Consider the following 27,949-nt stretch of genomic DNA (forward strand, 5'->3'; position numbering starts at 1 on the left):
ATTTCAAATAACGCTGTTGGATTATAACCTGGTGTCGTGTGACTTCTGACCTTGTCCACCCCAGTTCAACACCAGCATGTCCACATCAAAATTAAAAGACAGTTTCAGTTTACATCCCAACAAAGCAACTTGAGTCTCAGAGGCCAGTTCTCTTTATCTCCTGAGAATGGCACACTGCCCCATGGTGTAACGGCCCCCATTATCCCTGTTTCCAAACAGAGACACTGAGGAAGGCTCCTTCAAGCAATAACTGCAACGTATGTAGTACCTTTGATATAGTAAGTCACTACAATGAACATAACAGACATCAGACTTGGCACCAGCCTTAAAGGAAGGGCTTATGACAGCAGGTGGGCCAAGACTTGCTCCAAGTTATGTCCTAAAGAAGGAAATCGAGGTGAAGAGGTTCAAAGATGGAATTCCAGAGCTAAAAGCAGCATGGAGCACCAGAGATGGCTAAAAGCAGCATGGAGCAAGTGAAGATGGAGATACAGCAGGAGCCAAAATTACAGGAACTTGTGGAAGTGTCGGAGGGTATAAAGACAGGGAAAGATGGGATTTGGAAGGTCTTTAACACAAGAGTAAGAATTTTCAAGACTGCAGCCATATTGGAAAAAGCTGATACATTTGCTCATTTTCTCTCTCTTTATGCGCAAATGCCAACTGAGGCCCCTGATTGGCTGACAGCCAGTGTTACTGTCTAACCAGCTGCCAGGAGCTCTGCAACATCACCCAAGGTAGGTTCATATTGTACAGGTGCTATCTCAGGGATTTGAATTTCTCAGCCTGTAACCAGCTCCATGCTTCAGTCCCTTATTCTAGCCTTTCCTACAAGCTTTACTTTCCCGGTGTCCACTCTTAAGCTTCACCAAGCAAGCACAGTGAGCATCAGTAATAAGCAGATTCACGCAATTAGACGCTGAACAACTGAGCACAACATCTTGTCCACAGGAATCTCTGTTGAAAATGTGTTGCTGGAAAAGCGCAGCAGGTCAGGCAGCATCCAAGGAACAGGAAATTCGACGTTTCGGGCATAAGCCCTCTCTGTGCCCAAGTTTAGCAATCTATTGTCATGGTACAGTGTATGGGATTAACATGACTCTGGGTCCTTTAGTGGGGAAGTGTTGTTAACCTTCACCTAGTGAAGGATGAGTAGAATAGCTCTCAAGATTGTACATTCTGAGCATGATGTTTATCTCCCACTGCCCTGAGGTGGTGGTGGCAGGTACCAGCTGGCACGCCCGGGTGCCTCATGCGGTCACTTCACAGGTTGGATTGGTGTCACTCTCATTACCGCGGGGCTTGGAATCACATGTCGCGCAGACGGGTAAAGGTGGCCAATCTTCCCTGAAAGAGGGCACTGAACGGTTTGGGATTTCATAAGTTAGCAGGCTATTACTGATGCTAGTTCTTTGTTCCCAGAGTTTAGCCTCTCCTGCCCCTAGATGAGATGAGCAGATGTGGAATTCGTGCTACAGCATGGAAAGTGGCCATTGCAACCATCATGTCCATGCTGACCCTCTTAGGGAGCCAGTTCACTCTCCCATTCTCTCCTCGTACCCCTTCATAATCCTCCTTTTCAGAATATTTAGAAGATTTAGTCAGTGGCGAGAAGAGGGAGCGAGTCTTTTCCCAATGACTGCTCCCGTTTTTCATCTGCTACGGCACAGAATTGGTACACACACATATTGGACTGCTCAAAAAATTCACTGCCCATGAAGGAAAGGAATTACACTTTACAACTGTGTATCGGATACCTACCATGAGGATATCTGCCGTGATGGCCCAGTTCAAAAACAGGAGGGTTTCTCCGATAAATATACACATCTGTTAAAGGAAAGAAAGGTGGACGTTAGAACCTTGGTGTCAATAAACAGAGACCACATTGTATGAAATTGAGTGAATGTTCAGGGCCACTTTAAAAACTGAGGGTTTTAAGCCCACTGAAACTGGCCAGCAGGTTTGTTCGGATTGGGAGAGTGGGGCAAGAGATTGGCAGTACCTGGTGTGGCTCTGTTTTCCAGTCACCTAACTGCTAAGGTCTGTTCTCATCAGTACAAACTCAGTCTCTGCACAACCAGGGGAGGTAATGGCCCTGTGGTTTTATCACTGGACTATTAACCCAGAGGCCCAAGTAATGCTCTGGGGGCATGGGTTCAAATCTGCCCCCCCCCCCTTCCCGTGGCAGATGATTTGAATTCAATAAATATCTGAAATGAAGAGTCTAAGGATGACTAAAGTCCTTTAGCAAAGGAGATTTGCCATCCGTACCTGGTCTGGTCTACATGTGGTTAACTCTTAACTGACTGAAATAATAAATGATGGCCTAATCAGCAATGCCTTCATCCTGTGAATGAGTTAAAAAAATATAATCTCACTTCCAACAAAGGTACACAACATTCATTCATTAAAAGGTAACAGTAAAATATTGGTAGGAAGCTCCCATTTAATCCCAAGCAAGTGAATGTTGGTCTCCTGGACTAAACAGATAAAGTTTATTTACTTCACATCCTTGCAAACTATGGGTACGGCTATTTACATATCACACTGGGGTGCATAGAGATCACTTGTTGTTATAAAGACCAAGTGTTAGGTGCAGATTATAAATGGGGAGTGGGGGGTGGGAGGAGTGCAGGTGTGGAAGTGAGCTGAATCTACTTTAAAAAGTAGGTGAATGTTTATTTAAAAACTTAGAAATGGTAAGAGAATGGGGAAAGGGCAGAGGCAATGAAATTAAATAACCCTCTTTCAAAAGAACCAGTGAGGGTAAGCGGTTCAGTGGTTATCACTGCTGCCACAGGGGCTGTGTGGAGTTTACACATTCTCCCCATGTCTGCGTGGGTTTCCTCCCACAATCCAAAGATGTGCTGGTCAGGTGAATTGGCCATGCTAAATTGTCCTTAATGTTAGGTGCAATAGTCAAAGGGAAATGCGTCTGGGTGGGTTACTCTTTGGAGGGTTGGTGTGGACTTGTTGGGCCGAAGGGCCTGTTTCCACACTGTAGGGGATCTAATCTAATCACAGAACATAGGGCCGTAAGAAATAAGAGCAGGAGAAGGCTATTTGGCCCCTTGAGCTTGCCCTGTCATTCAATAACGTCATGTCTGTGGCCTAAATCTCACCTTTCTGTCTGTTCTCCCCCATAACTCTTGGCTCTCTTTGTCAATGAAAGGTTTGTCTAATTCAACCTTGAATATATTCAACGATGTTAAACCTGCAGAGTTTTCTGGGGAAGAGACTTCCAAAGACCAATGACCTCCTGAGAGATTAATAAAGTTGTCCACATCACTGTCTTATCTGGGAGACCCGTTGTTTTGGCTTGAGATTCCTTTACCAGAAGACGACTGGCCAAATGGTCAAAACTCTACGATTCAAATAAAAATTTGGATTTTTCCAAATTAATTCTCAAAAAGCGATTTTCATCAACAGTGAATTTGTCTACCTTGCTCCCTCAGTAAATGGAAACGAAGGAAGGAGAGGGAATGTAGGAAGGATGTACAGTGTGCCTGTCAATCCTCGCAGCAGAGAATGCTGATTGGTGAGAATCGGAGTTGTTTGTCTCTGCAAAGAACCTCTTCGGGCACCTTGTTCCTTTCTCAAGTAAATTCTTCCCCAGGCTTTAGGTACCGACGTTAAGGCAGCAGAGAGCTGAGGGGTGTTGGTGAGGATCACGCCACACAGTTTTAATTTCTAACTCTGACTCGAGGCCAGACAAACAAGCTGAAGTAATCTGTGACCGACTGTTCGGAGGTCACCAGTGGAAGCGGACCAGAGAAGGGCACCAAAGTTGAATTGGCACCTTATCAAACACAATCGAGCTCAAAGGCAGCAGATTTGGCTGCAAGAAATTTCCCTTCAACATTCTACAGCATTGTAAACGAACAACTCCGAGAGGTTGCTGCTGCAGCTGAGATCTGGCAGCACACTGAGTGGTCTAACCTTTGTCCATCTGGAATACTCCCCAGTCGTTTGATGCAAATAGGCTTCATAAATCTCAGGACAATTCAATTGCAATAAGGGTTTTGAAAGTTATACTTTTTTCTCTCTCTCTCTCTCTCTCTGTGTGAGGAACCCTGGAACGGAAAATGCAGGGAACGCCAAGCAGCTCAAACTGTGTGGGCGAAGGGAACAGGCAGGAGTACATGAAATGTCACAACCAGTAAAGATGGCCAGGGCGTAAAGAAGGATAAGGAGACAAAGGGAAAGGATACAGCAAACAAGATGTGCAAAAGCAGTCAAGATCTTGCATTTATCTAGGACTTTTTCTGATCTCTTAGCATGTTTAAGGCCAATTAAGCGATCCTTGACATTTCTACAGCAGTTAATGAATGCACAGCAAACCCCGAGATATGTGAAGGTGAAATATTGACAGTCAGGGCTCCCCTGTTCTTCAAAATAAGTGCTGTCAGATCTTTTTGTTGGACACCTGGAGGTGGTGTTGTGGTGAGGGGACATGAATAGTGGTGAAGAGCAAGTGCGTGGAGGCAGACAGGAACACGGTTTTGCCTCTCCGCTGAAAGCTGGCACCTCTGACAGTGTGGAACGCCCTCAGCGCTGCACTGTGGCCATTCAGCCGAGATTTCTCTGCTCAGCTCTCCGCAAGAGGTGCAACTCTAGCCAGGAACTTTGGTGCCGAGAGAGAGAGAGAGAGAGAGAGAGAGCAGCCTGCAAAAGGGGCACCTTGCTCCAATTAGTGATGATCAAAATATCAGTGTGGTGGGTATCTGAGAATGTGGGTGTTGTGCTGGAGCCTGGATCGATTAGAAAACTGTCTCTATTTGAGACATTCACAAGTAGTACATGAAAAGAGAGTTCCTGCATTGTCCAGGGTGATCCCCATCAAGCTGTCTTGTTTCAAAATGTAGTGTCTGTTTGCTTGTACACAGTATTTCTCCAACGAGAGCTGATACTGTTTTATGTATCTTTCTCCAGGAGGTACACGGTACAAAATGGTCTGATCACTGACCTATCGCAAGATGCCTTCTATAGACAATGACTCTGAGCTTGCTCACAGGACCTGGATTTACAGTGCCTGGACGTCTGGTAGAACTATAACCGGGATGAAAATCTTTAGACTGCTATTCTCAGGCTAGAGCTAGACTTTCAGACTTATTAAGCATTACATTTTACTGAAGGAAGTGCTGATGTGAAAACCGCAGGGAAAAGATACACAAAACTACACGAGCAATCCCGATATCAGACCACGATTTTGTCAGCGTGTCACATGTTTTTATTTTCTCTTTATTCATTCTTGGGATTTGGACAATGCTGGCTTGACCAGCATTTATTGTCATTGCTAATTGTGCCTGGAGGGGGCGCCTTCTTGAGCCACTGCAGTCTTTGGAGCGTAGGCACGGCCATGTTGCTGTTAGGGAGGGAGGTGCTGGATGAGTTGACCCAGTGTTGGAACTGTACAGGACTTCGGTCTGGCTACAGCTGGAGCACTGTTTGCAGTTCTGGCCACCACACCAAACGAAGGGTGTGATTACACTGGGGGGAATGGGGGGGCAGTGGGGGTGACCTTACAGAGGTTTACAAAATCATGAGGGGCATGGATAGGGTGAATAACCAAGGTCTTTCTCTCAGGGTAGGGGAGTCCAAAACTAGACGTTGAAGCTGAGAGAGGAAAGATTTAAAAAGCACCTGAAGGCCAACTTTTTTGCACAGAGAGCGGTGTGTGTATGGAACGAGCTGCCAGAGAAAGTGGTAGAGGCCGATACAGTTACATTTAAAAGACACATGGACGGGTACATGGACCGGAAAGGTGTAGAGGGATATCAGCCAAACTCAGGCAAATGGGACTGGGTCAGTTTGGTTGGCATGGACGAGTTGGGCCGAAGGGTCTATTTCCATGCTGTATGACTCTATGACTCTAAGATGCGTCCATTGCGTGGTTGAGTATCAACTAGCAAAACTTCCCAAGTAAAGATAAGAGCGATTCCTGCTCGACCATGAGGGTGTGGAGCAGCTGAAGCTTCCACCTTCCCTGTCTATAGCTCCAGGCTGCAACATGCATGTAAATGCGTCACAGTAACTCACACCACCTGGGGGGGGTTGGCCCAGTCTGGCCAGTGTGGATCAGATTGAGACTAAAACTGCACAGGGTATGATCCCCAACCCAGATTTGGGAATTGCAAATGTTGGAGTTCACAACACGCTTGGTGGGACCTACCTCTCAGGCAGAGAACTCAGAAAGATTTCCCACTGAAAGTTGTTCAGAATTGTCCTGTTTAAAAATAAATCCCAGGTGGGACACATTAGCCAGGGTAGTGGTTTGAAATTAATTCCTTTGATTAAATGTGTCCCATCTGGTGTCATACTAAATAGGAAACATGCCTGAAGTGAAGCCAGGAAACAGAGAGATGGCAAGATGGTGCTATGTGTATAATGGACAGACACAGCAAGATAACAGGGTTCTCTACACAATGTGACCTGAATCCGGATGAAAGAATCCTGTTTGCCAGATTATTAAAACATATGATCAAGTCAAGTCTTCCTTCACAAAAATAGTAAAAATCAGAAACAGAGAGAAGAGGAGCTTTCTGGCTTCTGGGGAGATGGATCAAATCCAACACCAACTGAATCTGAAAAGAAACTGGGACTCCTGCTTTCAGAGAAAGATCAGGTTCGCAAATCCCCTGTGCCTCAATCTTAGATTTTGTTTCTGATTAAAGTTATCCAGAGAGCACAACACCAAGTTTAAAAAACAATCCAGGTGAGGTTAAGATGATACTGAGCTTTGGCTTTGAAAAGCCTTAAGAAGCTAACATCAAGACGAATGAGGGAATATTAAATCTGTTGCTCAGTCTGAAAACCTTCTCAGCTTGCATAGGAAGGCTGCGTAACTTTGGAGGAATAGAAGAAATTTGAATATAATGATTGCAGCAGTTTAAATAAAAACAAGTAAATGATGGTGGCTATGAGCCAAGTGCTGGCTAATGGGATTCTATTAGTTAGTTGTTTGTCTTTGACGGGCACAGACTAGTGGGCTGCAGTGTTTTTTTTTCTGTACTGTAGACTGAATGTGTCTGAGAAAGAGGTTGTGGTTATTTTTCTACTCATGATTAGATTAGATTAGACTTATAGTGTGGAAACAGGCCCTTCAGCCCAACAAGTCCACACCGACCCACCGAAGCGCAACCCACCCATACCCCTACATTTACCCCTTACCTAACACTACGGGCAATTTAGCATGGCTAATTCACCTGACCCACACATCTTTGGACTGTGGGAGGAAACCAGAGTCACCCAGAGGAAACCCACGCAGACACAGGGAGAACGTGCAAACTCCACACAGTCTGTCGCCTGAGTCGAGAATTGAACCCCGGTCTCAGGCACTGTGAGGCAGCAGTGCTAACCACTGTGCCACCATGCCGCCCAGCCGCCCACAAAGAGCTACAGTTCAGTTGGTAGTGCTGTCACCAATGAATCAGAAAGTAAGAGTTCAGTTATCAGATCCTCTCAGTGTCTCAGATATATAGAAATGTTAGTATTGTGTGTGTGAAGAGAGCTCTTTGGTTTTTTTTGGATAGAGTCAAAGTCCAATATTTTGCTTAATTACTTGACATGCAACTGTACAAAACCATCCTGCTTTTGTGACAATGTTTATATACAAAGAGGTTTTTTTAATGAATAAAGTATATTTTTGAAATTAAAAAAAGATGATTCTTTAAGTCTCATTCTGACACTTAAGGACAAAATTGAGGCTTGTATCCAATGCTGAAGGAGTGCTGCATTGTCAGAGATGTCGTCTTTCAGACACTGCCTGCCTTCCCAAGTGGATGTGAGTGTACCATTTTGAGAATAAGTGGGGTCCCAACTAATTTCTATCCCTCACCCAAATGTACAGCTGTTCTGGTCAATATTGTGGGCAGATTGTCAACGAAAGTGCTTTTGGGATCCTGAGGTCACAAAAGGTGCTATACAAATGCAAGTAGCATCTTTTGCATTCTCCCTTATATTTTGGCAAGGTAGACATCGCTGGGAAGGCCAGGATTAACAGTCCATTGCCTACTTTGTTCTGTAACCTGGTCATTCAGTACATTCCTGAAGGAGGGCTCATGCCCGAAACGTCGATTCTCCTGCTCCTTGGATGCTGCCTGACCTGCTGCGCTTTTCCAGCAACACACTTTCAGCTCACTCAGTTCATTATAAAAGGATCTCAAAGCCAGGAGCTCAAACCACATTTCTAGTCAGTGTGTGGAGCCCCCTTTCTTTTAGAAAAGAGGACTATTTTGAATAAAGTTCAGGCAGAGATTGCTTGGTGAGTAACAGTCATTCTGAAAAACTGCTTGCTCGTAGAACAGATAAAGTGGGAGGTTGTCTATTTTGGCCAGGAAGGTAAATGAGCAAATTATTATCTAAACGGGAAGCAGACGGATCATGAATCGCAGAAAGTGGGTATGCAGTGCAGCATATAACAAGAAAGGCAAATGGAATCCTGGCATTTATCGCAAAAGGACTGGATTATAAAAGTAAAGAAGCGTTGTTCCAATTATAAAAGGTGTCGGTGAGACCAACCTGAGGAGTATTGTTCCAGGTTTGGAATCTTTACTTGGGGAAGGATGTGGAGGCAATTCACCAGATTGATTCCAGGGATCACAGGAATGTGGAATCAGGCCATTCAGCCCATCACCAACCCTCCAAAGAGCATCCCACCCAGACCCATCCCTTACCTTATACCTGTAACCCTGCATTTCCCATGGCTTACCCACCTAGCCTGCACATCCCTGGACACTGTGGGCAATTCAGCATGGCCAGTCCACCTAATCTGCACACCTTTGGACTGTGGGAAGAAACCAAAGCACCCACAGAAAACCCATGAAGACATGGAGACAGTTGCCGAGGCTGGAATCGAACCCAGGGTCCCCAGTGCTGTAACACAATAGCGCTAACCACCGAGCCACCGTGCCACAGATGAAAGGGCTGCTGTTCAAGGAGCAGTTAAATAGCCTGCGGTTGTACTTGCTGGAGTTCAGAAGAATGATCTGACTGAAGTATATCAAATGCTAAAGGGGATTGATAAGGTGGACATTAAACAGATGCTCCCCCTTGCGGGACAGTCTTGAACAAGATGACACGGTTATAGAGTGAGAGGAGGTAGGTTCAAAACTGAGATAGGGAGAAATTACTTCACTCAGAGGGTTGTGAATCTGGGCAATGCACTGTCCCAGAGCGCAGTGGAGGCAGAGTCAATCAACTGGTTGAAGAAGGAAATAGGTATGTTTCTGATGAAAAGCAGGATAAAGGATAGGAAAGTGGAGTTGAGACTAGGATAAGACCAGCACTAATCATGTTAAATAACAGAATGGGTTGGAAGGGCTGAATTTCCTATTCCAAAGACCATGGAGCATTTCTACAGCACACTATCATTCCAAGTGAGAGGGAAATGGACCGGGAGTGACACTCACATAGGCTCCCACGATGTTGAACCGGGCAAAGACAAAGATGAGGCTGATGAATATAGAGGAGCTGAGCATTCCAAACGCGCAGACCAGCGGATCAGCTCGGGAGCTTTTTGTCCGGTACCACCTCGTGGCTGCGACACCTACTATTAATCCAAGGAATCCCGTCACACAAGTGATCGCCCCAAATATCAAGCTGCAAAGAGAGCACAACGTAGTTAACCCACACCCCACATCATCAATGACACACTCATCAAAACTGATAGCAGAGCTGGTGAGCTCCTGGGTTCATTGGAACACAGAGGAGAAACAAATCCCCAAACCACCATCCATTGTTTGGAGGAGAGGTATCTCCATGAGAAACCGTTTGGCCAATTAATGGTTAAGTTTGCAAAGATTTAAGAAATGAGGAGACATATTTTCTCAAAGAATCCTTAGTCTGTACATTTCGTCCCCCTAGACAGCAGTGGACACTGGGTCACTGAATATATTCACGGCCAATTTCAATAAATCTTTGGAAGGCCAAGGGAACAAAGGTAATGGTGTGGTGGGAGGCCAGGTAATAGAATGAAGGCCACAACCAGATTAGACATAATCTCATCAAATGACAGAACAGACTCAAAGGGCCAAACAGCCTATACCTGCTAATTCTCATATTCAAGAACTGGCATCAAAACATTGCTACAACTTTGACTTGATTTATTAATGTCACGTGTACCAAAGTACAGTGACAGTACTGTTTTGCATGCAGTACAGGCAGATCATAACATACAAAGATCATATGGTGATTGAACACAACGAAGAACACAAAGTTATGACTGTCAAAAAGGTGCATAAAAAGCTAGACCAACTTTAGGTTTGAAGTTTGACAGGTCCATTCAGAAGCCTCTTCTAGTTTGACTTGTAGGTACCGGTGTTGGACTGGGGTGGACAAAGTTAAAAATCACACAACAGGTTGGACTATAACCTGATGTTGTGTGATTTTTAACTTCTTCCAGTTTGGTGAGTCTTTGTGGAAATCAAATAAGGGAGCTTAATCTCTAATATTGACAGGATCTCCCCAACTAGGCCGTGGCCTAGCCTGAGAGCCTTCAGTGGAGTTTGATTGATGGAGGGGTAGGAGACCACGAGAGCAGCCTGGTCTCAGAGTCTGGTGACACAGTCCCCACACCCTCGTGGGCTACCCTGTAATCCCCTCTGATGTAGTAAAGTGGGCCATGTTGGGTTATGGTGGCTCCAGGTTGGATAATTGGGTGGGATCGCGGCTGATTCCTGTGTTTCACTGACCAATGTTGAACTAGGCAGTAAAAGACCTGCAGAGATCTCTAAGGGTTCTATTGTGGATGGCCAGCTTAGCACGAACACCAGTTTCCACCTTTCCCTTCCGGACCCTTTCCCCGTCCAGAAACCAAATGGAGCAGAACCCAGATCTGGTGATTTTTTTTCCCTAAATGTATGCAGTCACCCCTTAAATGAGTCCTGATGTAACACAACACTGCTCACCAGGGGCAACGTGACAAGGGAGAACAAGGCAGGGGACAAAATCAAAACTGTGTTACTGGGCAGCACGGGGATAGACTTCTTAAAAATCGATCTGTTCAGACATATCTGGGAGCAGGTGGGACTTGAAGCCAGGCCACTGTAGGTACCTCCCTTCCACATCCTGGGCAGCACCCAAGCTCTGGTTGGTGTGGTTGGAGAATGAGGAGGGGTACATGACTGAGGTTGTAACAGTTCCCCTTGCTGACCTGCCTGGGAAACCTGGTAAAGTGTCTGTGCCCCATCACACGGAGGTGCTTACCTGTCCCTACCACTACAGGGCTCCGCGGTGCACGGCTCGATGTTCTTCTGGACGACCTCTGCCCGGAACAGATACAGCGGGATCCACACGCCCAGGACCCCGGTGGCGAAGGACACAGAGGCTGAGGCCAGAGTGGAGAACACAAAGCTTGGGCTGTGAGGGGGCAGACCAGGCTACGCATTAGACATTCAGCCCACAGACTGCGAGCCCTGCCCTCCCATTTCCCGTTTCAGCGTTTAAAACCCCACACAGGCAGAAATCTGCATTTCTATAGAGCCTGTGTCAACCTCCCAGAACACTTTACAACCAGTGAAGTGTACCGACTGCTGAGAGGTAGCCAGATTATGCACAGCAAGCTCCCATAAACAGGAGTGTTGAAGGCTTTTCAACCTGCTTGGGGGTTGTGGGTGCAGGGTTAAACATTGGTCAGAAAACTGGGAGAATTCCCAGACCATTTCTCGAGATAGGACAGAGGGAGATTTACCTCGAACTGAGGGGGCAAACAGCACAGCAGGTTTATGTCTCAATTAAAAGGTAGCATCTCTGGTATTGCAGCACTCCCTCAGCACTGACCATCTGACAATGCGGCACTCCCTCAGCACTGACCCTCTGATAGTGCAGCACTGACCTTCTGACAGTGCAGCACTCCTTTAGTACTGACCCTCTGACAGTGCGGCACTCCCTCAGCACTGACCCTCTGACAGTGTGGCACTCCCTCAGCACTGACCCTCTGACAGTGTGGCACTCCCTCAGCACTGACCCTCCGACAGTGCGGAACTCCCTCAGCACTGACCCTCCGACAGTGCGGCACTCCCTCAGCACTGACCCTCCGACAGTGCGGCACTCCCTCAGCACTGACCCTCTGACAGTGTGGCACTCCCTCAGTACTGACCCTCTGACAGTGCAGCACTCCTTCCATTCTCTGTCCCCACTTTGATAGCATTCCCTGACTTCCACACTCATGACTGAGCAGCCATCCCATCCCATTCCCACACCATCACAGTGCTTACATTTTCACCACGGCCTTCATGTCTTTGGTCCAGGATGTACTGGCTCGGAGTTGCACCAGCTGCTGTTCTGCCGCTCCTCTCTTTGGCTCAGGGACCAATAGGATGATGAGGGTCCCCGCAGTAAAACCCATGGCTGGAGTCACCTGTTTGGGGAGAAATGAAAGAAGAGGCATAGAGAAAACAGTCTGACCCTGCAATCACGTCGTACTGGTCATGTTCCCAGCTTCAAATCCCACCAGGGCACCCAGTGAAGTTTAAATTCAATGAAGCAAACGTGGTATTGCAAAACTCATCCCAGCCATGACAACGATCATCAATTATTGCTAAAACAAACACCTTGGTTTATTAAAGTTCTTTTGGGGTGGAAATCTGATATCCCTACATTCCTGATGAAGGGCTTATGCCTGAAATGTTGATTCTCCTGCTCCTCGGATGCTGGCTATGCTTTTCCAACACCACACTCTTCGATCCCTACATTGTAGATTGGACAATGTAGGGATGTCAGATAACCTTTCACCCCTTTTCTTGACAAAATTCATCACATCCACCTTAGAAATATTAAGGAGTCTGCTTCCACCACCTTGGAAGTGCATTCCAAGGACTCACAATCCCGAGGGAAAAATGTTTCTCCTCATGTGTGTTTGAAAGGAGTGATCCCTTATTTTGAAACCCTGGTAAGCTGTAGTTCTCGATTCTCCCACTAGGGGAAACGTCCCCTTCTCATCCAGCCTGTTGAGAACATCTTGCGTGTTTCAGCCAAGTGGCTAGAACTCCAGTCTAGCTATCACTGCATTCAACAAGTACTTGCAGCCCAGCGTTAGAAAGGACCAGAAATTTACAGTGCCCCTCTTTCCTTAGAATATTCTAAAGTGCATCACAGCCAGTTAACTACAGTTACAGGCAGTCCCCGGGTCCAACAGCTTCTGTATTGAGTCCATTGATAAGTCTGGGAAATAGGAGAAAATGAGGACTGCAGCTCCTGGAGATTAGAGTGGTGATGGAAATGCACAGCAGGTCAGGTAAATACACAATCCAGGATGACATAAAAGAGCTGTTGATATGTCTGATGACGCACTCACATGTCAGATCTTTAAAATGACATCCCTGGAAGGATTGAGTTTGTAAATCAGGGAATCCCTGTCCTTCACTGTCGCTGGGTCAAAATCCTGGCTCCCCTTTCCTCACAGCACTGAGTGTTTCTATATCCGAATAAACTGCAGTGGGGTCAAGAATTATAATTATCACAATTATTGGGCCAATTGTGGATTGGTAATAAAGGCCCACAACCAGATAATTTAAACTTGGGAATGTAAACTCTGTTGCAAAGTAGGAAAATGCAACAGTCAATTAATGCACAAGTTCCCACGAATGACCAGATAAACTGCTGTCATCATATCCTGGTCAAGCTGTCTTTAAGGGGATGATATAGCTGGTGCAGTCAAGGTGCATTCTATAAACCCAGATGAACTGCATGAATCCAGGAGATACACACACACACACACACACACAGTAGATTCCCTATGTTGTGCCATCACTAAAAACATGTCTCACGCTGCATGTCCTCAAAATGTTAGAAACTGCTCCCCTGTCATTACAGAAGCAGTGCATTCCCCCTCCCCCCCCACTCCCCATCGACCTACATTCCAGAAATATAGGCCACAGTAAGCAGCTGGATTGCAAGAATACGCCCTAGATTTAACATGAAAAATTCAAACCAGGAGAACATGATAGGAAGAGAGTGAACACTCACCCGCAGTGCCCAGTGCCAGTCTCCAGATGCCTGTGTCACACAGGATCCCAGAATGTAGCCAAGTCCACTGTGAGGAATGGGATAGGAAGCATTATTAAAGCATCATTATTGCACATGTCCATGAAACAGGGGAGTCGGGAGACTCTCACACTGGGGAGGGATAGCATTCCCAACGCTCCTGGAGCAAGCAGCAATTTCCTGGGATTCTTCTCCCGGGCACTGCCCACCAATACCCAGTGGCTGAGGTGGTCAGTGATTTATGTGCTCAATGCACCCTCCAACTTGACGTCATCTGTTCCATTGAACATGAGGATGGTCGCATGCTTTGTAATCGGGTGGGCTGTGAATTTGGGAGGTGTTGGGGGGCGGGTGGTAGGTGGCTCAGCTCAGCATTTAATGAGGCCTATGTCTCCATAGGTTGGGGGCTCTGTGGGACCAAGGTCCCTGATTTCAGGGAAGAGGGATAATTATGATAACTAGGAGGGAGGCAGATAAATGGCTTTCTTAGCTCCAATATTTAGTAAAAGTGGGTTCCTGTGGTGATGTCCCAACCTCTGAACCTGGAGGTCCAAATTAAAGTCCCATTTACATCAGAAGTACATCGAAACATTCATGAACGAGTGGATGAGAAAATATCTGTTTTGTAAACGTAGCTGTCAGATTGTCTCAAAACCCCAAATGGTTCATTCATGTCACGATCGAGCTGGGCATCTGTGTGACAGAAATGCCCTACCCATCATGGTGGACTCTCTAACTTTGCAAGGCTGCTGCATCTCCTCAAAGCACATGGGATTGATCAAGTTCTAGATGGTGGCGACGTTCTCAAGGGATCTGTGGGGGGATGGTGGTAATGTGGCTGGAGTAGAAACCCAGGCAAATGGTCTGGGGACATGGGGTCAAATCTCCCCATGGCAGCTGGTGGGATTTAAATGGAATAAAATTTGAAACTGAAATTAGTCTCAGCAATGGTGACCCTATCACCACATGTTGTAATAACCCATCTTGTTCATTAATACACTTGAAAGTGGAGTTGCAGGTAGACTGGAGAGTGAAGAAGGCGTTTGATATGCTCGCCTTTATTGGTCAGTGCATTGAATATAGAACTTGGAATGTCATGTTGCGGGCTGTACAGCACTTGGTTTGGCCACTTTTGGAATATTCGTGTTCTATTCTGGTCTCCCTGATATAGGAAAGATGTTGTGAAACTGGAAAGGTTTCAGAAAAGATTTACAAGGACGTTGCCAGGATTGGACGATTTGAGCTCTTGGGAGAGGCTGAATAGGCTGGGGCTGTCTTCCCTGGAGTGCCGGAGGCTGTAGGGTGACCTTATAGAGGTTTATAAAATCATGAGCTGCACAGACAGGGTAAATAGCCAGGTGGGGGAGTCCAAAACTAGAGGGCATAGGTTTAGGGGAAAGATTTAAAAGGGACCAAAGGGGCAATTTTTTCACTCTGAGGGTGGTGCGTGTATGGAATGAGCTGCCAGAGGAAGTGGTGGAGGCTGGTACAATGACAGCATTTAAAAGGCATCTGGATGGGTATATGAATAGGAAGGGTTTGGAGGGATGTGGGCCAAGTGTTGGCAAATTGGGCTAGATTAATTTAGGATATTTGGTTGCCAAGGACGAGTTGAAGCGAAGGATGCGTTGCCATGCTGCACATCTTCAAGACTCTAATATCGTTGGAGGAAGAAATCTGCAGTCCTGGCCTGGTCTGACCGACATGTGACACCAGACACCCAGTGACATCTAACTGCCCCCTGAAATGGCTGAGTAAGCTGATCAGTTCAAGGGCAGTTAGGGATGGGCAACAAATGCTGGCCTTGCAACTGACACCCACATCCCATGAAGGGAATAAACACACCGGGGAACTAATAGTAAACGGTCACAACTTGAGAACGAAGGTTGAAAGCGCAGAGCCCCAGTGCCGTACCTTCCCAGTGGAATAGCAAAGTAGAAGAAGGACAGCATACAGGTTCTGGTGTCTTTGGCAAACATGTCAGCGATGATGGTGGGAGCAATTGTGGAGTAGCTGGCCTCGCCAAACCCGACCAGACCTCTCGAGATGAGGAAGAGCCAGAAGTTCTGAGGAGTAAGCACATTGACACAAAGGTCAGGCAGTGAGCACACATTTCCTCATATTCAAACTGAACAATGCCATTCTCATTCCGCCTATTCCTGGAATTTTCACAACAAACCTTGCCAAAACAGAGCTCCAACATTCCAGCTCTATGGTGCTACCAATGGTTAAAAGCTCAGTTCCTTGTGGAAAGATGGGAATATTGATCGGCAAAACCAAATAATTCACTGAAGTAATCCGGGTCTTATCATCTGGCACTAAGAGTGTAACAATGCAGATTGTTATCATTAAATAGCATTTGCTACACACCCAACGGGGACCAGTGGCGTGCTTTATATTTGTTTGGGAAAGTTATTTGACTGATATTACAGCCTTGAAGAATATGCACTACTTGTCTGCCCTGTCACTCTTTTCTCATGACTGCGGTTTGCGTTCTCTGCAAGAAAACCAGAGATTGAGCTCACTCTACCATTAAAACTGAGAGAGAGTGAGAGTGAGAGTGAGAGAGAGAGAGAGAGAGAAAGAGATAGAGACAAACAGACAGACAGAGGGACAGATAGAATGTGTGGAGTGGTCAGGCCTGTCTGATTGTGGAGGTACTGCAAAAATGAGACAAAGAGTGGGGTCCGTCCTCTGCTGGAGTTGCCTGAGGACTGCAGCCCATTCAAAGTGGCAGCTCACCACCTTCCCAAGGGCAATTAGGGATGGACAATAATCACTGCTATGGACAATTCATAGAGTCTAACAGCATGGAAACAGACCCTTCGGTCCACCCAGTCGATGCCAACCACAATCCTAAACTAGTCCCACCTGCCTGCATTTGGCCATTGTCCCCAAACATTTCTTATTCATGTACTTACCTAAATATCCTTTAAAAGAAAATTGCTCCTCATGTCTTTTTGGAATCTTTCTCCTTTCACCTCAAAAATATGCCCCCTTGTCTTGCAATCCCTCACCCAAAGGAAAAGACATATGCCATTCATCTTCTCTGTACTCCTCATGATTTTATAAATCAATATAAGGCCACCCTTTGACCTCCTGCACTCCAGTGAAAGAAGTTCCAGCCTATCCAGCCTCTCCTTGTAACTCACAAGTTTCATGGTCAATCTCGAAACGCTGGTGATTTAGACACTGCCACAGCTTCAAATCTCCATTTGGGAGGTGCTCTCAATTTGCATTTGGGACTATAGCTGATCCAGCACGTTACCCTGCGGTTGCTATGGTTACAGGCTATTATCCTGAGGGAGATCCGCGCTGTGCACCCTGATTCCCCGCACTCACTTAAAACCTACCAAGTACTTGATTCACCCTGCTAATATCCTTTGGTAGATGCAGATGCCTGAAGACACTTCTGTGTGGTGCCTTCGGACTTTTAACTAAATTGAAAGTGCTAGACGAATGCAAGTTGTTGTTGTAAGACTGACATACAACGGAGAAGAGGCAATGCCTCAGTTGTTTTGTGTCAATCTGGAGTGAGTACGGTGTTCATTGCGGAGAATTACACTCAGGAAGGATACACTGACCTTGGAGAAGATACAGTGCACATTGATCAGAACAAGACCAGGGATAAAAAGATTAAATTATAAGTGCAGATTGTATTGATCAGGCAGGTTCCTGGAGCAGAGGGAATTGAAGACTGCTTGTATCAAAACCATTTATAATAATCAAAAAGTATTCAATGTGCTTGATACTGAGAAACTGATTGTTCTGCTTTTGTCTACACAGAAACACAGATCTAAAAGTGGGGATAGACTGTCCGGGAGGAAATGAGGAAGCGATATTTCACTTAAAATCCCTCTCCAACCAATTCCCACCCCCCCCCCCCCCCACCCCCCCACCTTCTAACTCCAAAATACAAGGAGTTTTGAAATTCTTAAGACTGAGATTGATAGATTTTTGTTAGATTGTTGGCAGATCAGATTAGATACCATCTCTTGGAATGATTGAATATTTGAGGGGCCCAATGGCCTCCTCTTCTTCTAGAAACATCCGTCGTCCTCCCTGGGTTTCAGCCAAGACTCTTAGGCAGAACCTCCTTAAAGAGATGATAACTAATGGGCCAGTACCCCACCGTCTATTCTGCCTGCAGTTGGATAAAGTCACAACTTGGAAATTGTGTTCTTTTACACAAATTGCACCCCTTTCTGCCAATTTCAGTTAACATTTATTTTGTTCCAAATCTTAAACTCTTGGCATTTTAGACCTAGATTTTGAAAGCTTTTCTAGAAAAGACATTCAGTGAGTTTAAGAATTTAGATAACATCTGAAGAAGAGTCATAATGGACTCTAAATGTTAACTCTGTTTCACTCTCTGCAGATGCTGCCAGACCTGCTGAGTTTCTCCAGCATTTTCTGTGTTTGTTTCAGATTTCTAGCATCCACAGTGTTTTTCTTTTAGTGAAGAATTTAGATGTTCTCTTAACTAGATAGACAGTTATAGGAAGGATATTATTAAGCTAGAGAGGATTCAGAAGAGATTCACCAGGATGTTGCCAGGTAGGGAAGGTTTGAGTAATAAAGGTAGGCTGGCTAAACTGGAACTTTTATCAGTGGAGTGTAGGAGGTTGACCTTATGGAAGTTTATAAAATAATAAGGGGCAAAGATAGAGTTAGTGGTAGGTGCATTTTCCCTCGGATGGAGGATTTCAAGACTAGGGAGCACGCTTGTAAGGTGAAAGGAGAGAGAGAATTAAAAAGTGCATGAGGGGCAAATTGTTTACACTGAGGTTGGTTCGCTTGTGGAATAAAGTGCCTGAGGAAGTGGTGGATGGGGGACAGCTGCAACATCTAAAAGATGTACATGTATAGGAAAGGTTTGAAGGGCTATGGACCAGGAGCAGGCAGGCGGGATGAGTTTAGTTTGGAATTATGTTTGTCATGGACTGTTTCCGTGCTGTATGACACTGCACTTCTAAGAGACTGTAGAAAGGACACAGACTTGAGATAATTAGCATAAGAACACGGTGACTTTTATTGTTTTTTGGTTAGATGGTTGGTTTGGGTATTGTGGGCTGGACCAGCATTTATTGCCCATCCCAATATCTCTGTAGAAGATGGTGTGATCCACAGGATATGGGTACACCCACAGTGCTGTTTGGATTTTGACCCAGCGACAGTGAAGAAACAGCAAAATATTTCCACGTCAGGATGTTGAATCGCTCCTCTCAGGGGGTGGTATTCCCATGTATCATGTCCTTCTAGACGGATGTGGTCGTGGGTTTGGAAGGTGCTGTCTAAGGAGCCTTGCTAAATCTCTGCAGTCCATCTTGTTGCTGATACACACTGCTGACACTGTCCTTCCATGACCGAGGGAGTGAATGCTGGATGGGCTGTCAGTTGAGAGGGCATCTTTGTCCCAAATAGTTCCTCAGGTGAAATGTGCAAGACAAAGATAAAACAAATTACAATGATCTGGGATGAAGGTGTAGTGATAACTAAAAATAGCAAATTGATGTACATTCAAAAAGGTAAGATCTGCAGAGGAACTATCAGAGGAGAGGGACTAACTGGACAGCTCCTGCATAGAACTGGTACAGGCGTGATAGGCTGAATGGCCACCGTCAGTGCTCAGTGATTCTGTGAAAGCAGCCTAGAAATTAGAAGTGGTTATGAGATTCAGTCCTTATTAAAGTTACGGTAAAAAATCAATCAAAGGAGTTAATCCTTACATCAGTACGGACTCTTTCTCTGGTGTGTTAAAATCCCCACAGATGACGATAACCTATAATTAGATTCATTTGCCTAGATCTGCATGTGTCAGGAACACTCCTGCTCATATAATTTTGTGCAAAGAAAGAGCTTGCAGACTAAGAATACAGTTCACAATCCTCGAAAGGATATTTGTAGAGGATGTGGCAGGTTCTTTTTTTCATTAGGATTTGCTAATATGTCGCCGATGTGACTGACGACACTTTTCACGCCTGTGTAGCTTTATGCAGTTTATAGAAATTTGGGAAATTGGAGCAGCAGCAATAGGCCATTCGGCCCCTTCAAGCCTACACAGCCATTCAACAAAATCACGGCTGACCTTCTACCTCAACGCCACTTTCCAACACAGTGTGAAAGATTTGTCAAACCATTTTATCAGATGAAGTATCGGATTTGGGGTTGAGTATCTCCTTTGTCCCAACAGGAAGTTGGACTCTTCATGACTAGACGGCACAGCCACTGTCACACAGTCCGAGTTCATTCAGCACATGGTCTGACTAAATGGTGGCCCTGTGACTTTGAGCTCCTTGCCCTTAACGTTTACCAGATTGTTTCCTGGTACAGCAAGATTGACAATATGAGGAGAGATTGAGTCGGTTAGGATCATATTCCCTGGAATTTAGAAGATTGAGGGGGATCTCAGAGAAATCTATAAACCTCAAACAGGACCAGGCAGGTTAGGCAGGCAGAACCGAGGGTTATAGTTTAAGGATAAGGGGTAAACCTTATAAGATAGATGTGGAGACATTTGTTCCTCTGGAGAGTCGTGGGCCTGTGCAATTAACTACCAGAGGAAGTGTTGAGGCCAAAACATTATGTATTTTCAAGAAGGAGATAGATATAGCTGAAGGGATCAAAGGGAATGGGGGAGGGTGGGATTAGAGTAATGAGCTTGAATGGCGGAGCAGTAACGAGGGGTTGAAACGCTTACTCCTAATCCTACCTTCTACGTTAAAGAATGAGGAAAAGACCATTCATGCCATTAATTCTATCCTTTTATGAATGCACACACTGGGGACATTTTATTGATGACCAGGCCCTAGTGGGCAGGAGTTCTGATTGTGCTTGTACCCTGAGTCGAGGGCCAAACTAGCACCTACTGATTGGTTCCGTGGAGGCTAAGACTGAGGGAATTGGTTGCAAATCAATGAAGGAGTTATCCAGAATAAGTAGATCATTCTGACAAGAGCAGAAATAAAAATAATGTGTAATACAGATGTTGGAAATCTGAAATGGAAACTAGAACCTCAGCAGGTCAGACAATGTCTGCAAAGAGAGAAACAGAGTTAAGTGTTGAGTTTGACATGACTCTTCCACAGAATGTCTTCAAAGTTCCAAAGAAGAATCATTCTGAACAAGGCATTAACTTTGTTTAAAACTCCACAGAACTGCTGAGTTCTCCAGCACTTTCTGTCTCTGATTAAGAATGTTATAACGTACATTCATGTAGCACTTTTACCAAAGTAAAACCTTTCAAGGTTCTCCACAGATATATTATCAGACAAAATTTGACACCAAGTCACATGACAGATATTAATCTTGACTTGGAAAAGCTGGTGTTGAACTGGTGTGGACAAAGTTAAAAATCTCATGACACCAGGTTATAGTCGAACAGATTTAATTGGAAGCACACTAGTTTTCAGAGCGATGCTCCTTCATCAGGTGATTGTGAACAATCACTAGCTCCAAAAGCTAGTGTGCTTCCAATTAAACCTGTTGGACTATAACCTGGTGTCATGCGATTTTTAAGATAGATATTAAGATAAGATGATCCGGAATGGTAGGTTATAGGGAACAATGGATTTTAGCAGAAGCCAACTGGTCGGAACAGCGGGAGAGAAGCAGAGAGGTGTAAGGACGGAACTCCAGAGTCCTGGAACTTCAGCAATGGAAGGTGCAATAGCGGTGATGGAGAGAATAAAGCCAATAAACTGGAACTAGGACATCTTAGCGGGAGTAGGATTGGAGGAGGCCACAATATAAGGAGGGGCAAGGTCATCGCGAGCTTCAGATAAAGAGAGCAAATGTTACAAGCTAAGCATAAGCAGACAGGAAGATCAGCGTGGTGTGAATATTAACAACATCATTCAATTTTCAAGATGTAAAACTCAACGCAGCAAGTATAACAGCTGCATTAACCTGTACAAACACTTGTAAGGATTAAGTTCATGGAGCAGAACCCTTCCCTATGCATTTGGCCCAGTTTTCTAATATTAGATACCAAGACACAGACGCTGGATTACAGGAGGTGAGCTGAGGCACATTGGGGATTATTTAATAATTGCCTCAGGGACCAAACAGTTCACACACATTAAATACTGACGGTCCAGACTGACTTTGAACAATCAACAGCCAGAACATTACAGCAGCTCACCTTGACAGTTGGGTGATTCGAAATAAAAAAGATATTTCAGACAAAGCAAAAGAAAACCTACATCCAGCTCAGCTCTGACTCAGAGCTCCGTCTGAAGACACAATCTGGCAAAATACCGTTGCAAGGTTTTAGGAATAAAATGAGCATTTGAGGTTAGCATGGCAGTCTTCCAAGAAAGAACAGGTTCATGATTTATTTATGACTGGACTCACCATTTAATGCATACGCCAGATAATTAGCACAGACACACGGGCTGAAGATAATTCTTGTACTACTTTAGGGATTTAAAATGCAGATTGGTAATTTGAGGGATGAGGAACAGTTTGCACATTCTCCCTGTGTCTGCGTGGGTTTCCTCCGAGTGCTCCCCACAATGTGCAGGCTAGGTGGGTTAGCCATGAGAAATACAGGAATTCAGGGTAGGGTTGTGGGTGTGGGTGGGATATTGTTTGGCGTGTCAGTCTAGACTCGATGGGTTGAATGGCCTGCTTCCACACTGTAGAGATTCTATCGTAATCACGAACACTGATGAAATGCACTGCCTGAGAGATTGCAGCTGTGGCTCTTGGAAGATTATCTGAAGAGAAAAGATTTGCAACAAAGGAAAGGGGCTGGGAATGGGGCTTGCAGAAAGCTGGCATGGGTACGATGGGCCAAATGGTCTCATTTTTTGCCTTAACCATTTCTTGATGAGTAGCGTGTAGGAAAAATATCTAATTACTCTCTCTGCACTGCCACCTACAGATCGGTGGTGCCTGTACACCAGGACATCCCAAATCCACTGTCTTCATTGAACCATCCCAAATTTCCTGGGCACTTCCCGCCTAACCTTGTGAAAAATCTACATCAGCAGCACACATTACAATTTGTTTCTGCTTCCTCCTATAATGTTTTCAGTCTCAATGTTCACACTGCCCTGAAGTTCTCAGCTGCCCTCCAATCCCTTGCCCTGACTCAAAGTCGGGATTTTTCACTTGATCGCTCACCAGTCTACGGACTGACTTCCATTTCTTTAACAAATGGAAGAATCACTGGCTGCCAACCACAGAAACCTCCGACTCAATGTCCCATCATGGTAATGGTCAGCGAGTCTACTTGAGTTTTATAGAATAGAATAACAGGATCCCTACAATGTGGAAAGAGGCTATTTGGCCTATCAAGTCTGCACTGACCTTCTGGAGAGTGTGGTCATCGCTGAGTCAGCCCCCTGAGTTGTGGGCCTCTGTGATCACAGGCAATCAGGATGGATAAACTTCCTGTGTCGCCTCATCTAACTGAGCACCTCATGGGCGGGTGCTGCTAATCATCTTCCCAGAGAGCAGCAGAGGCTGAATCAGTGAGTATACTCAAGGCTAAGCTCAACTTCTGATCAATGGGGAGTCAAGGTCATGGGAAGGGCAGGCAGGAAGGTTGACTCCATTTTCCAGTAAGTTCTCATCAAATGGGGGAGCAGGCTTGAGGGGCAGAGTGGCCTATTTCCGGCTCTGATTGTTGGAAAAGAGCATCTTGTTGGATCTCTTTGCCTTCTCTTTTCAGAAGAGGCTCAGACCTGCCTCTGAATCTGATGTTCACATCCCAGAAACCCCAGAGCGTGAGTGCAGCTCTGAAGCCAGCATCTGACCGCTACCACATTGCTGTCTGTGGGATCTCTCTGTGCACAGTTTGGCAACAGTGTTTCTGACATCACAATGACTGCATTTCAATACTACAGTTTGTCATTGGCTGTAAAAAAAGCTTTGGGACCCGATAAGAGGCACTAAACAATCACAATCCTTTCTTGACAATGTTGTTATCCAGAATAAGGTTAGATTCAATTTAATCTCTTTATAGCTTGAAGGCAAAACTTAATTACACCTAATTATAGTTCTAACCTGCCCAGCTTGTCATGGAGTCTCCTGGAAATAAAGATGAATCTCTCAGGCTCTGCCGAGAGTGAAACCAGAGGAGAAATTGTCGGGGCAGTGAGAAAAATACAAAGAAGGGAAAATAAATGCAGTTTGACTAACAGTCAAGCTCCAGATGGAGATTATTCACATGAGGTAGAGGGACACTTCAATGTTGGGCATATCAGCTAACCACTGGGTGATAACATATGGAACGTGGGAGTGGAAGGGAATGGGTGGAAACTTTCTAGCAATGTGTTTGACGATGGTCATTCTAACAGATGAGAGACTCAACAAACAATCAAGGTTTTTCAATGTATAATTTCAGTTGCATCACACTGTAAACATCTGCTATAAATTCTGTGGCTTATAATTGTGTACTCCACAACCACCTGATGAAGGAGCATTGCTCCAAAAGCTAGTGCTTCCAATTAAACCTGTTGGACTATAACCTGGTGTTGTTTGATTTTTAACTGTGTTCGACCAGAGTTACAAACTCACTACATATTCCATTATTCCCATTCCGCTATTCAGTTTATCAGCCCTATTTATCTGCTATGGGTTCCTCCTGATACTCTTAGCTCTAGCTCATGATTACTGCTGGGTATGGTGAAGGTAGGGGTGGGTGGGAATTAGGGCCCATCGTTCAAACCCAGAACTGAGAGACCATTACACATTACTGTTTCCACGGGGACATGTTGGCACAGTGATGAAGCTAATCCCACAACGGGCTCAAATCCCACAACAGCAACTCGTGGAATTAAATTCTACTCATAAATGTGAACTTAAAAGCTAGACTCATTCATGTGACATAGGAACAGGAGTGGGTCATTCAGCCCATTGAGACTGCCCTGTTATTTAATATGATTATGACTGATTAAGAATTTATCAATGCCTTTTACCTACCCCATCCCCATAACCCTGTGCACCACACATAATCAGAAATCTACCAATCCCCACCTTAAGACTGAGCTTCCACAACCCTCTGTGGCAAAGAATTCCAAAGATTTATAACCTTCTGAGTAAAATAATTTCTCCTCATGCGTTCCTTTACTGGTCGGGGCATCAAGTATAGGAGTTGGGAGGCCATGTTGCAGCTGTACAGCACATTAGTTAGGCCACTTTTGGAGTATTGTGTGTAATTCAGCTCCCCTTCTATGGGAAGGATGTTGTGAAACTTGAAAGGGTTCAGAAAAGATTTACAAGAATGATGCCAGGGTTGGAGGGTTTGAGCTATAGGGAGAGGCTGAGCAGGCTGGGGCTGTTTTCCCTGGAGCGTCGGAGGCTGAGGGGTGACCTTCTACAGGTTTATAAGATCATGAAGGGCATGGATAGGGTAAATAGGGCAAGGTCCTTTTCCCTGGGGTAGTGGGGGAGGGTTATGCTAAACCAACTAGATTGGTTTAGCATATCTCGTTGGCATGGACGAGTTGGATCAAACGGTCTTTACAAGGAAAGGTTGAGGGACTTGAGGCTGTTTTTGTTTTAGAGAAGATGGTTGAGAGGTGACTCAATTGAGACATATAAGATAATCAGAGGGTTAGATCGGATGATCAGTGAGAGCCTTTTTCTGAGGATGGTGATGGCTAGCACGAAGAGGCATAGTTTCAAACTGAAGGGCAATAGATATAGGGCAGACGTCAGAAGTAGTTTCTTTACCCAGAAGGTAGTGGGGGCATGGAACGCCCTGCCTGCAACAGTAGTAGACTCGCCAACTTTACGAGCATTTAAATGGTCACTGGATAGGCATATGGGTGAGAATGGAATAGTGCCGGTTAGATGGGCTTCAGATTGGTTTCACAGGTCACCGCAACATCGAGAGCCGAAGGGTCAGTACTGCATTATAATGTTCCATGTTCTGTGGTCTATGTCTGTTTCTGTGCCGAATGTCTCTATGACTCTCTCTGACTCAGGCCTAACTGGAATTCCTCTTGCTTTTTAAGCGTGATGCCCTGGTTTTAAACTCCCCAATCAGGAGAAACATCTTCCTGCAACTACTCTCTCTTTAAATGTCAATGATCTCTCGGTCTTCGAAACTCTAGGGACTACAGGCCCAATTTGCCCCATTTCTCTTCATGGAACAATTATTTAAAGTTAATAGACAATAGACAATGGGTGCAGGAGTAGGCCATTCAGCCCTTCGAGCCTGCACTGCCATTCAATATGATCATGGCTGATCATTCCTAATCAGTATCCACTTCCTGCCTTATCTCCATAACCCTTGATTCCACTATCTTTGAGAGGTCTATCCAACTCTTTCTTAAATGAATCCAGAGACTGGGCCTCCACTGCCCTCTGGGGCATAGCATTCCACACAGCCATCACTGTCTGGGTGAAGAAGTTTCTCCTCATCTCTGTCCTAAATGGTCTACCCCGTATTTTTAAGCTGTGTCCTCTGGTTCGGCACTCACCCATCAGCGGAAACATGTTTCTTGCTGCCAGAGTGTCCAATCCTTTCATAACCTTATATGTCTCAATCAGATCCCCTCTCAGTCTTCTAAACTCAAGGGTATAAGTTGACCCATCTGGTTCACTCATATTCTTTAGGGTCTCATTGTCCTTATCTGGTCTGGCCCACATGTGGCTCCAGACCCACAGCAGTACAATTGAGTGTCAACCGCCCTCTCGAGTAGACGAGCCACTTAAGGGCAATTAGGAGTCGGCAATAAATGCCAGCCTAGCCAGCGATGCCCACATCCCACGAGGGAGAAAGGTAAAGCCCTCATTTGGAATGGGGGCTAAGTTAGAGGGATATGGGCCAAGTGCTGGAAATGGAACTAGATTGGTTTAGCATATCTGGTCGGCATGGACGAGTTGGACCAAGCGATCTTTACGAGGAAAGGTTGAGGGACTTGAGGCTGTTTTCGTTAGAGAGAAGGTTGAGAGGTGACTTGATTGAGACATAAATTAAATCATAGCTTTCCCAATTAGAACTGAAAACATTCTCAATCCTCAAAAAGAGCAGAAAATGTGTGGAATGTATCAAATAGAAACAGAGACCGACTTTAACATTGCTTCCCTTAGAGAATGAGTGTCTCTTTCTCTGCAGTGGGATGTTATTAGCTACTGTTCTGCTATTGGGATGTTCTGGGTGGGCTTTTAATTGTGAGGGGTGGGGCTGATCATTCATTGCCTTTTCACAATTCAAACATAACATTCCTCTGATGTAGGAAGAGCTTGTTGATGTCTGAAAAGAATTTCAAAGTTCAGGCTGCTGCACCCTATATCTTTCATGAAAATCAAAAGGGAGACAGGGATTTTCTGATATTGAGACTGATAGCTTAATCCTTCAGCCCCTCCTCTCCTCCATCTCCCCCCACTCCCCACCCCCCACACCCACTCCCCATGTTCTACTTGATCGTTCCATTTCCTGTGCAATTAGCTCACCCAATTCAAGCTGAGGCAATTGTCACCAGACTGCCAACAGAAACAATCCCTCCCTCCTCATTTTTGTGGTTTGGTTGAAAAATGATTGGGAATAGTTTGTGGTTTTGTTCAAACGTTCACAGATCGATGCAGGGGGAGTAAAAGAAAATCACTTGAAAATGTACAGGCAGGGAATTCGCAAAAGATTTGTGTTTCTCCCAGCGCTTAGGGTGAGTTACGTGGGCTGAGGGCTGCTCTTTCGAGAGGTGAACAGGCCCCATCATTTCGTGCACTTCAATATCCTGCACGGTCCACTCAAAGTAATTTGACGCTTTGGTTTCACTTTCTGTCAAAGTGGCTGAGGTAACAGAAGGTAAGTGCGGTCCAACTCACCAACTGACTGGAGGTCCCAGTCTCACCAGTACATTCATTTCCAAGTGTTACCGGTGTTTTATTTTCATGTATCCAGACCAGGATGACACCCATCCAGAACTGAGGTGGCAACTGGAGTCCCAATTTATATCATAGGATCTCAATTTCCCCACTAAAACTGAGCCTGTTATCTGAATCAGGG

At 45.2% G+C, this 27,949-nt stretch overlaps 1 protein-coding gene across 1 annotated transcript in view; it reads right to left on the minus strand.

Moving 5' to 3' along the window:
• The window catches only part of LOC132830385 (sphingosine-1-phosphate transporter SPNS2-like), a 94,807-nt gene that overhangs the window by 14,200 nt on the left and 52,658 nt on the right, over nt 1-27,949 (minus strand). The window contains exons 4-9 of the mRNA XM_060848042.1: nt 15,898-16,049; nt 13,966-14,032; nt 12,216-12,358; nt 11,206-11,358; nt 9,411-9,600; nt 1,762-1,827 (exon numbers count right to left, since the gene is read on the minus strand). Coding sequence (XP_060704025.1) covers nt 1,762-1,827; nt 9,411-9,600; nt 11,206-11,358; nt 12,216-12,358; nt 13,966-14,032; nt 15,898-16,049 — 771 coding nt within the window. The remainder of the gene's footprint in view (nt 1-1,761; nt 1,828-9,410; nt 9,601-11,205; nt 11,359-12,215; nt 12,359-13,965; nt 14,033-15,897; nt 16,050-27,949) is intronic.

This window comes from Hemiscyllium ocellatum, chromosome 31 (genome assembly GCF_020745735.1).
Source record: "Hemiscyllium ocellatum isolate sHemOce1 chromosome 31, sHemOce1.pat.X.cur, whole genome shotgun sequence".
Classification (NCBI taxonomy): Eukaryota; Metazoa; Chordata; class Chondrichthyes; order Orectolobiformes; family Hemiscylliidae; genus Hemiscyllium; species Hemiscyllium ocellatum.